At 31.3% G+C, this 12,336-nt stretch overlaps 1 protein-coding gene across 1 annotated transcript in view; it reads right to left on the bottom strand.

Moving 5' to 3' along the window:
- Nucleotides 1-12,336, bottom strand: part of LOC107452507 (vacuolar protein sorting 13B) — a 175,474-nt gene that overhangs the window by 10,515 nt on the left and 152,623 nt on the right. The window contains exons 38-41 of the mRNA XM_071187283.1: nt 8,604-8,780; nt 6,991-7,161; nt 6,462-6,626; nt 2,756-2,967 (exon numbers count right to left, since the gene is read on the bottom strand). Of these exons, the coding sequence (XP_071043384.1) occupies nt 2,756-2,967; nt 6,462-6,626; nt 6,991-7,161; nt 8,604-8,780 (725 nt within the window). The remainder of the gene's footprint in view (nt 1-2,755; nt 2,968-6,461; nt 6,627-6,990; nt 7,162-8,603; nt 8,781-12,336) is intronic.

The raw sequence follows: 12,336 nt of genomic DNA, 5'->3' as shown, positions 1-12,336 counted from the left end.
ATGTTTATTCAGAGAAAGTACGTTTTTGTGTCTGATTTCGTAACTTAATTAATAGTTAGCACTAATTAATTAGCATATTTGAGGTCACCCCCAGGTTTGATCGCAAATACTACTTAGTTCGTGAAAATCCGATCATTAGAACGAAAGTTATTCAGGGTGATTCGTTTTTTTTTTTGCGGACTGTACTGACAATGTGGTGGTCAATATATACAGTGACCCACAAAAAATTCGTAATTTATACATTATATTGTATATTTAATTAAAAAGTCTAACACTACAAGTAGAAATTTATTATAGGGAATTTTATTTATTTCAAATATCAGTAAAAAAATTATGTCTTCACAAAGCAAAATTCTGTTAGTGTATCAATAGAAATTAATGTAGAAATTTATGTCTTCGCAAAACAAAAGTGTTTAAAAGAAAATTATCAGCATTCCGAAATTTTTTATTAAATATAAAATTAATGTTACAATAAATAGGAATTATACCCAATTGAAAGTAAAATGATCAATGCTACAAAAAGTAAGCTTTATCGTCTTCAAATCTTGCTAACGCGGAATATATTAAAGAATAAATTAGAAAGAACAGAATTTTTTAAAAAAAGAGCAATTTATTTTACTTTTCATTAAAAAAATAAAATAAAATAAATTAGACACATAAACATCATTGAAAGTGAAAGCAAGACGCGAAAACATTAAAGGAAAAAAAGGGAAGAGCAAATTATGTAACTATCTTCCATTATTTTTGCAAGTAACAAATAAAATAACTCGAAATAAAAATAAAGGATTAAAAAAAGGTAATATATCTGTCCATTTATTATAAAAAATAAATTTTCCAAACAGATATCAGAGGTCTATCAAGGGGTTTTGCGGCCTCTTCACAACATTCAAATTCTAAAAAAGCGGCCCCTTCACAAAATACAAATTTTTAAAAACGGGATATTCACAAAATTTGAATTTGTAAAAACAGCCCATTCACGAAATTTCACTTTATAAAAATGATTGCACAAAATTGTTTTGTGGAGAATTCTGGGAAAAAGCGAGCAGAAACGACATGATGATTTTTACGACAAACTAGACAGAATTCAAAATTCCCATGCTGTAATAGCGCGTTAAAAACATCAAAATTTAAAAAAACCATGTATCTTGTAGAAAATCCCGAAATGATTATTGTCCGATGATGGCAAGTGCAAGTTAGCTTGATTTGAACATGTTAAAAAGGCATAACTCTAATTCAAATGTCGTAATAACATGGTATTAAAAATATCAGAATTCAAAAACTCATGAGAAAAAGGCTGAAAAAAAATGATAACTGCCAAAAAAACTATCACCAGACATTATGATATTAAGATTAAATCAAAGACGTAAGGAAGTGAAACTCAAAATCAAAATATACATGTCGTAATAGCATTGTATTTAAAATATCGGAATTCTACATGGACAGGGCCAAAAAATAATAAATTAGGAAAACTATCATCAAACGAAGTGAAATTACGATACAATCATCACAAATTGAATGTGCAGAAAGGGATAACTCAAAATCAAACATTGCAATAACGTATTAAAAACATCGGAATCTGAAAAATCAATTGATAGCTGCCGTAAAATGACAGGAAATGTACGATGGAAACATCACGAATCCAGCAGGCCAAATAATTTATTACTCTAATTAGCATATTGTCATAACATATTAGAATAATAACAGAATTTCCAAAAAAAAATAAAAATCAAATAAATAACTAAATAAAATAAAATAGAAAAGAAAGATGAAGAAAAGTTTAGAAAATAAGACGGATTTGAAAAACCATGTAAAAGTCTCAAAAAAATAATAACTGTCGAAAAAGCTATCATCAAACGAATTGAAATTATGATGGAAGCGAGCGCGTCAAACGCTCAAAATACTAATTCGAATGTCATAATAACATTGTATATTAAAAATATCAAAATCAGAAAAATCATGTTAAAGTAGCCTTTCTTTAGTTAGCCATTTACCCATCTTAAAAGTAGTTTGGTATATATACATATAACTGTATAGTGCTCCAAAAAATGTCCTGTTTTCTTTGGTCCACTACAAGGCCTGATCTCATTACTTATGATGAATGTTTTATTTTGTTATCTTAATTTCTTAGAAATAGACAGGGACGTTAATAATTTTAAACATTCAATTTAGAAGTTTTTCTCTTTTTTTCCCCTAGAAGTTGAACATTTTATTGTATAGATTCTGTTTTTTCATCACCAATTCTCTCTTCAGTGTCTATCGTTAAATATTTTAATAATGATAACTCTAAAGAATAAATAATGCAGATTAAAAAAGGGTGGCAAGAATGTTAAGATGGATGCCCCTTTCTTGACTGCCAATGCTATAGAATATTCCTTCCTTAGAATCAGAGCGTCTTTTGTAATGATTTTTCGTAAAGCAATTCCCGCTCCACTCTTCCTTTTTTTGTCAACTGAGGGCGTTAGTAGCTGCAGTAGTAGAAGGAGTATGCAAGTAACTCTCAAAAATTGAAAGGATAGAATTGAAAGTGTTTATAGTCACTTTGCTCAAATGATTTGAAGGTCAAGAAGGTTAATTCAACAAATATACACTTTTAACCGAAGGTTAACTATATAATTTTTACTCAGAAAGCGAACATAAAGATGTGGTATACAAATAATTACATAATTTAAAGCACTAATTCTAAAATGAGAAGAAAATAATTAATCTTTTCATAATTAGAATTCATTTGATAATAATTTTTGGCAGTGAACCAAACCTCAGTCGTCAGTAGTAAGATATTTTTTTCATATTCCCCATTTTCGTTCACATATGTTGATTCTGATGACAACAATACTTCTCCAAGAGAATGATACAAAGCTACTTTTGATACATATTTCACAAGGCTGCTAGGTGTCATTTCAAAAGATACTGTTACTGGTTGGTATTGCCTTTTAGGAGGAATAAGCCAACCTGCACCATGAAGCAAACCTAAACGCAACATACATTAACATAAATAAAAAGACAATAACAGAAAATTTAATATAACAGACAATAAATAATCAAAGTATAAGATTGATCTATCAGAATTAAAGGCTAAGTCTTTGGATTGAGATCATGGAAGAATTTCCCATACTACTGAAATAAGACGAACAGTTTATGCACTTAATATTCTTTTTCTATGTTTTGAGTTTGACTAAGTTATTGAATCAGCAATGAGATCTTGTATTTTTTAGAAATGTCCTTTGTATGATGCACTCTATTGACAGTACACATTTTAATGATCTAAAAAATATAAATATTTAAATTCTTCATTGCTTATGAAATAAAAGAAAAATTTTAACTTTGATAAAATGTATAATATTTTACCAAAATAAACTCCTGTTTGTGAAAATTGCAACACCATGAAGGAATCGTCATAATTGAATGAAATTTACTACACGGTTAAGTGGTAGTGGTACAAATAAATGATTAAACTTTCAAAGCAAACAAACAATAATAAGAGATCGAAATCAGTATTTTGTGTAGCCACCACGCACCGCAATAAGCGCTGCTACACGACGTGGTATGGAGTCAAGTAAATTTTGAACGTCTGTCTGAGGAAGAACATTCCATATAGTTTGTATGCGTACCCAAAGTTCGTCTGTAGAAGCAACTGGACGAGGATCACGAGCGAGGCACCGACCAACAAAATGACACACATGTTCAATCGGTGACGTATCTGGGGAATACGCAGGCCAAGGAAGAAGCTGTACCTGCCGCAATGCAAGGAAGGATTGAACAGTCCTAGCAACATGAGAGCGGGCATTGTCTGGTTGAAATACAGTGCCTGGCAAGGCTTGAAGGAAGGGAACAGCTTGGGGCTGTAAAACTTCAGATGTACCGGTTGTTGTTCAGATGACCCACAATTCGTAGCAATTGAGATCGTCCATGATATGCTACGACACCCCAGACCATAACTCCGGGTATTTGTCCACTGTGGCGTTCGATAAAGCACTCCGGAAGGTGGCGTTCACAGGCATAGCGTCTGACACGAATGCGGCCATTATGGTACCACAAATTAAAGCGGGATTAGTCAGAAAACACGATATGCTGCCAATCAGCATGCCAGTCCTTATGCTGATTGGCCCATTGTAGCCGCAGGCGGCTATGGTTTAGCGTGAGGGTGACCCTGTATAAAGGAGTCCTTGCGCGCAGTCCATGCTGCAGTTGACGTCTACGAATTGATGAAGCACACAATGAAACACCTGTAGCTATGGACCACTGTGCTACCAGTTGTCTAGAGGGAGCCGTACAGTCTGTCAGCGCCATGCGAACCAGGTGTCTATCATCGCGAGGTGACGTGACATTTCGGGGTCCCCTCCCGGATTTCCGAGTTGTCTGACACTCGTCCGTCCACTGCTTCCAAACACGCATCACTGTGCTGCTGTTACGCTGCACACGAGCGGCTACTGCACGATGAGACAATCCAGCTTCACAAAGGCCGATGATTCTCCCCATTTCAAACTCCGTAAGTTGTTGAAATCTCGCTCTCTTTTGTCGAAGAGGCATAAGTAACGTCTGAGCTAACGTTCACCACTAGCAGATAACCACCAATAACCATACACGCCTCGCTACAGCCATCTATTTATTCGGATCTATCCACCGCTCAGAGGGCGCTGCTCAGCAAACATATGCGCTACGGGTCTGAAATTCTAATCATTTGCATATTATGCTTTACTTTGCATTTCCTGAAAATTTCAGCTCACTTGCGTAAGTCCTTCATGGTGTTGCAATTTTCACAAACATGAGTTTATTTCACCAAAATCTACTTTAAATATAGTTTTTTATAAAACTTTTTAGTGTATTTAAAAAAAGAAAAAAAAATTATGAATGTACTAAATATACAAAATGAGAAACATATACACATAAGAAAATATTTTTCTATATCAAGTACATTCTTTTTTTAGTGTACTCAATATTGAAAAAACACACACACACACAAGTAAATTTCCAAAAACAGCACCATTATAGGTGAATTAAAGTAAAAAAATGTGGGAGTACTTGTCTAAAAACTTTTTTATGTAAAATTTATGTTTTTGAACATGGCCTAGAACTTGTAGGTAAGCAATATGCATAGTTTCAAACCCAGCTCAGTTCATTTAAAAATATTAAATAAGAAGAAATTTTGCTTAAATTTATTACACATTTGAATTAAATTAATATATTTTTCAGCATTTTTAGAAATGATTAAGATAAGTACGAAAATAGTGATTCTAAAACAATATTTTGAAGGAAAAACACATTTTGGGCACTTAAAGTTGATCAATCATTAATATTAATGTCTTACTCAACAAACACCACCAATAGTATTCCTCTTGGAATAGTATTCCTCTTGGTGGTGTTTTTGTAAATAAGTTTGTAACTAAAATTAATTTCCTTGATTTTGTAAAATATAACATAAAATATTATCTGAACCTCTTTTACCTGCAAATTTCCAATAAACAAAGTTGATTTGGAAGATTCATTTTCTTTTACTATTTCAGTAATATGGTGTCATAATTTAATCTCTCAAGGAACTTCTCTTTTTTTTTCTCCATTCCCTTTGTCAATTGAAGAGAATTCCATAATATACTCCAAAATCATAAATTTTGTGCCCCATGTACTAATGTCTGAGCAAAGTTGTAAGAAATTCTGTCTTAGTTATAATAAAAAATTCCATATTTGCTTCACTTCGGTAATTGAAAGTTTGATTTATGTACCCTTGAGGTTAAATAAGTAATTGGTCAAATGAATGAGAGGGAGGAAGATTATTTGAATTAAGAGACCTTCAAAATTATAAAAAAAAAATTATATACAGCAAGGCTACATAGAATTTATCATCTTGTGTGAGTAAGCAATGAGTGATTTTCAAATTTGAGGCACGTTTTAAACTGAAATGGAAAGTTTTAAATGTGTAAAAATGTTGGGCACTTATTTTATCAATCACAAGAAACTTTAGCGATATTATATTACTTGATAAAAAACTTCATTCAAATAAAAAATTATATAAATCGGAAATAGCATTTGACATGTTTCAAGCACTCAAAGAGCAGACAAAAATGGGTGCCTGTTTTTGAGCTCTTGACTGTTATTTCCAATTCGTATAATTTGTGTAGCAAATTAAGTTTTTAATCAAGTAAATGATATGTTTGCTTTTAAAACCTTGCCAATAACTAAAAGGTTTTGAGAAAATAGTTAAAAACATTTTATTTCAAAGCATTAAAAAAAAAAATTCAAAGAAAAAAATTTTTTTAAAAAGAAACATGGTGTAAGTAGCATATAAAAAATTTTTTTTACAAGTTTTCTTAAATTTTAAAATGCGATTGATTTTTTCAAAAAAATATTTCATGGACTTGACAGGCACTAAACATTTCAAAATTATTTCTTTAGTTCAGATAACTTCTAATGCACATGTAATGTATCACATAAAGCACAGACAAGATAAAAGAAATATAATTTATTACCATAACCAGTCTGAGAAAATAATTCCGCAGCACCACCAATTGGCTTAGTGAAAATACCAACAATGCCTTTACCTAATCCACTAACAACACCAGATGCAGTTTCAATGGGTGTGGATGGAGAAACAAGAACTTGTAAAGGATGATCAACAATACCAGCAATAGCACCTATAAAAATTTGCATACAGAAAAATAAAAAAACATACTTTTGGGACAGTAGTGTTCTCTAATAGCTCTTTTCCCTTATTGATGAGTTTCAAGACTTTCATCATTTACACAGTTAAGTGACTCGAGACAAATTTTTTTTTAACTACTAATGAAATACAGGAGAAAAATAGAGTTTCCCCACTGGGAATTAAATGCCAATGATAAGTTAGTAAAAAATTATTAATTAATTGATTATTAATTATTTAATTATTAATTAATTAAATTTCATTATAATTAATTGCAATTTTAATTTTGTAGAGTTTTCATTAGCTGTCAGAATATATAATGCAGTTTTGATAATTCACAAGATCTTAGAAAAACTTACTGAGAAGACTGAGCCCAAATACACTTAGACCTTGAAATAAACCCTCAGAAACTCCTTGAGGCAAGCGATGACGAACCATTTCCTGACGAGCTAAATGTTCTTCATCCAAACATAGATAATCCATATTTTTGGAAATACTAGCAGTTAAGCTTGCCATACATGTGAGTATACCTTCAAATAATGAACAAACTTAAACGAATTTATTACAGGATATATAAAGCACAAAGATCTGAAGATGTAAAGTACAATAAAAAAATCGAAAAAGCAAAAAAAATTTTTTTTAGTGAAATCTGTATCAATTAAAAAGTTTTAATTAAATTAAGACAAGTAAAATGTTAAACACAATTTTATTATTACAATTTAATATTTATTTCTTAAATTTGTTACTTTTTTATAGTACGATCTCCAAAATCCAGATTTCTGAAATCAGGAAAACTCTAAAAATTGGACTCGAAGAGAAAATGTTTTTAAAAATTAATATTGAGTTAAAAAACAATAAAAATTTATGCTCTTAACGAAAAAGGATTTGAAATGATTCACAACATTTTCAGCTATTTCAAAACATTTTTTTTCCAAATCTTGATGCTATTGTAGCACACGAATCTTTTTTGACACGCTCAATTCGTGATGATTCTATCATAAATCCACGTCACTTACTGATTATTTACTGGTTATTTGTAGTTTTCAGCTATTTCTACTCAGTTTTTTCCAATGCCGACATTTTTAATATAATATTAATAAGATATAGGAATTTCAAATTTGAGTTATCACTTTCTGAGACGCTCTGCTCACAACAATTCCATCGTACGTTCACGCCATTTTTCGGTCTCAGCAGATAACAGGCTAAATGTTACGGATATTATGGTGTTTTTTCTCACTGAAACTTGAAAGACATTTAAACAATGCTTCATGAAACTATGAAACAGGGGTAGACAAATTGTATGCCATAAGTAGCTTACAAAAAAGACATCAAATTTTGCTATCATCCCAAATAGGAAAAAAAAAACTTCACTAAAAGCAATTATTTTTAATTATTATTTTGTAATTTTTAAATATCTTTGAAATTCACTGCAGTACTCGAAAATCTAAGAAGGCAGGTCTTCATACAGTTTCAAAAGTATGCTTATTTTTACATTACTTGATAAGTTCCACACTCCACCCTTATCTACCAACCAACCTAATCTACCAAAAATTTGTTTTAACCATAAAAATCAAAATAACTTATTTTCTTCTCTATTAAGCATAATTTCTTTGTTAAAAATTTAATTTTTGTTATAACTTCACTCTGAAATTCTTTCAAGATGGGAAATAACGGCTTTGAAGATTGTTCAAATAGTATATTTAAGCAGCACATTATAAATTAGAAAAAGTTAACTTCAAGTTTAATATTATTGATTCAGCATTCAGTCATATAAACTTATAAGAATATAGTTTTACCTATATATTTAAAAATACATATAATTGCATATGGTAGATCATGGTTAAATGAAGGTAAAATGGTGCAGAGACTATGGCAAAATTGATACATCACACACTCAAAGTTAGCCAGCCCTGTTGTTAAATAAATATATCTAAATTAAAATATTATTCATAATGTCTTAAATGATCTTTACCTGAAGATACTTGAGTAAAAAGAGACAGTGCACCATTTGAAAGTCCGGTAATAAATGCTTTTGGTCCCTTCAGTAATCCTTTATAAGGTAAATAAACAAAATCTGCAACTCCAGCACCAACTGCACGGGCAAAAGTAGCTGGATTACCCAAAATATCAAGTGAGCCAACAACCCAACCTGCATTACAAAAAATTCAATTTTAAAAAAGGAACAGGACAAAAAAGGAACATTTTGAAGTATCAAATATATTCTAACTTTTCATTTCACAAATTTGTATGAATTCCTTGCTGAGAAGTTTTATACCACTAAATGATTGAAAGACAAATCAATTTTTTTTAAGAAAACTATTCAGTCCTATTCTGTCTTAAATTCAGTTTGTGTTAAAAAGTTAATAAATCACACTGAATTGGATATAACGTTAAAATCTATGCTGCTAGAAAATGACACAAGATCAACATGAAAAGATACAGTAATAATCAATTCTTAATTTATCCTTTACTTCTAACTTTAATAACTTAGTTGTTTCACCATATCATCTAATAATCAGTTCCCATTTCAATAAAATTATAAAAAATTTGGATTTTGAAATAGTGTTTTACCCCAATGAAGTCAATTTCCCTAATATTAGAGATTCAATAGTTGACAAAAGCAACAAGGGTATTTATCAAACCTCTTATAAATGTGAGCTTTCTAATACTGGCTAAACCTCTTAAACTTTGACATGAAAAAAGTGAACAAAATTAAATATGAAACACACTTCTATTACTCAACATTCCAGGAGTATTAGAAAGTCAAGACAAAAAATCCAGGAGCATTACCGGGTCAAGGCAGGTAGGTAGGTATGTACTTTATTAAAATCGCACACGAGCTGCACAATGAGCTAATGGGGTAGGTCTGGGAAACAACCCCGAGGATGATCCGAAGACATGCCATCGCAATTTTGATCCTCTGAAGAGAGGATGTCTCTCCTGCTTTGGTAGCCCAACAACTTGCATGCTAAGTCGAGCACTTTACGATAGAACAGTTCAACAAGGACCGATACCGCACACCCTCGGTCCCTACAGGCTGATTAAAGTGGGCACCCACCCACTTACTGACCGCAACCAGTGATGCTTGACTTCAGTGTTCTACTGGGAACCGTGTCTTTAGGATCAGTTCACTACGGGACAGGTCAAGGCAATTATAAACAACCTCCCCACACCCCTCTTTCAAAAAAGCAGTAGGGATGAGTGTTCTTATGGGCTGCTATGAGCAAACAAATTTAATAAAACTCAGCTAAATAGAAAACAATAATTTTATTATTAAATTATTGGTTCATTTATTTAATTCTTCTAAACATTTTAATCTATACAAATAGGCTTCATAAAATTTTGGACCTCTTGTTTTAATTCTAAACGTCTGAATAACATTATTTCATAATTGAACATAGTTAAAAAAATATATCAAAACTTAGATAAATTTTAAGTTTCCTTAAAAAAAATCTCAAATAAATTAATCTGATATTTGAAAATTATTTACTGAAATCGCTCTCTAAAGACAAAATAACAACTTAATAACTTGCTTGAATCAATATTTCAAATTTAATAGTTTTTTATGCTTGTGGTGTATAAGATAAATAAGTTAATAAAATTATAAAGATATAAAATTATTTGCAATAATAGCAATTGTAAATAACCATATCTGAAATTTCAAACCTTTTCACAACCAACAGTTTTTAAAAAATAGGTACATAAAAAAGAATTTCCTCTTATTTCCCACAATAACTATGCTTGTTTCTGTTTCCTAATTGCTCAATATTTTTCTTATGATACAGTAGAACCTCGATTAACCGAGGCAATAACGAAGTCGAATTTTTTTTAAATCTTTTTTTTATCTTTTCCAAAATGAGCTTGGAGAAAATTATACACATTTTAGTTCGTTGTCTGTGTTACAGGCACTTCTTCCCCACAAAAACACTCAACTGCCAAGAAAAATTACACCCTGAGAAGACAACATTCATGAATGCTTTGTTAATAGTGGTCATGTGACCCTATTGAATACCAGGTGAAATATGTTATAGGACACTTACACCTCCCCCTGTTGGGGGAGGGGATTGGCGACTTTTACAATAGGCATTTGTGTTTCATAGCATTCTTCTGTTTGCCTTTTCTCTCACGAATCTCCTATTTCATAGTGAACCATTGCCTAAATCATTTCACGTTTGACCATTGCACTAGTAAGTTGTTCATTTTTAAAATGCCAAACCAAAAAAAGAAAGAGTTGTTGTTTCGATGAGTAAAAAGCTTGAGGTTATTAAAGGAGTTAATAATGGTGAGAGTTTGAAAAACATTGCTTTTGAATTTGGAGTTGGTGAAACCACTGTAGGCGATTGGAGATGTAACAAAGCTCAAATAGAGGCTTTTTGTTCAAAGATGGATTCGTCAAAAGCCTTAGAAGAACAACCGACATAAAAGAAAGAAAAAAACTGAAAAACTTGATGAAGCAGTCTATCTTTGGTTCAAGCAACAACGCGCGGGGCAATCCTATTTCCGGGAACATTCTAAAAGAGAAAGCCTGAATTCGACAACTGACGATTGCAGGTGAAAAGTTGTCTGCCAATATAGAATCTGCTAAAGACTTTGTTGAAAGATTTGAAGAAATGATTGAAAAAGAAAATTTGACATTAGATCAAATTTATAACGGTGATGAAACTGGTATGTTTTACAGAATGATGCTATTGAAAACTTTGGCATCTAAAGAAGAAGCCAGTGCCACGGGTTACAAGAAGAGCAAAGACCGAGTGTCCCCTCTAGTTTGAACAAATGCAAGTGGAATTGATAAATTACCCCTGCTTCTCATCGGTAAATCAAAAAAAGTTGAGACCATTCATAAATATTAATGTGAATTCTTTGCCTGTGAAATACACAAATCAGAGGTCTGCTTGGATGAATTCCAAAATTTTTTAAAAGTGGTTCTATGATGACTTTGTGTCGCATGTAAAGGAACATTTGGCGTAGCTAAATCTCCCACCTAAAGCAGTTTTGCTGATAGACAATGCTCCTTGTCAACCAGAAGAAGAAATGCTCATTTCAGGAGAAATATGGGCGATTTTTCTTCCCTCAAGCATGACATCGATAATACGGGAGAATCCTTTCTGCCCCAAAGTCACAGGTGTGCCTCGCTCAAAGTTTTCTCCCCTCCCTTTATAATCACAGGTTCGGAGTTGACGCTAATTCATCGCACTTGACATTATCTTTCTTACCATAGGGGTTGATAGTCATGATGCGTTTATCTCTGATTGGCGCCATTTCGTTAATATTTATTATTTACAAAATGTTATGATTTCACAAAACAAGAATAAAATTCAGAATTTTTAAAGACTGCTTTCTTTTGCGCGAGGTTATTTTTAAAAATTTATTTATTGTAATTCGTTTAAAAACTTATTTATTGTTTTCGTTAATATTTATTATTTACAAAATGTTATGATTTCACAAAACAAGAATAAAATTCAGAATTTTTAAAGACTGCTTTCTTTTGCGCGAGGTTATTTTTAAAAATTTATTTATTGTAATTCGTTTAAAAACTTATTTATTGTTTTCGTTAATATTTATTATTTACAAAATGTTATGATTTCACAAAACAAGAATAAAATTCAGAATTTTTAAAGACTGCTTTCTTTTGCGCGAGGTTATTTTTAAAAATTTATTTATTGTAATTCGTTTAAAAACTTATTTATTGTTTTCGTTAATATTTA

The sequence above is a fragment of the Parasteatoda tepidariorum genome, chromosome X1 (assembly GCF_043381705.1).
Source record: "Parasteatoda tepidariorum isolate YZ-2023 chromosome X1, CAS_Ptep_4.0, whole genome shotgun sequence".
Taxonomy (NCBI): domain Eukaryota; kingdom Metazoa; phylum Arthropoda; class Arachnida; order Araneae; family Theridiidae; genus Parasteatoda; species Parasteatoda tepidariorum.
Note: the sequence above shows the minus strand (reverse complement) of the source record. Positions and strands in the feature narration are given on the sequence as shown.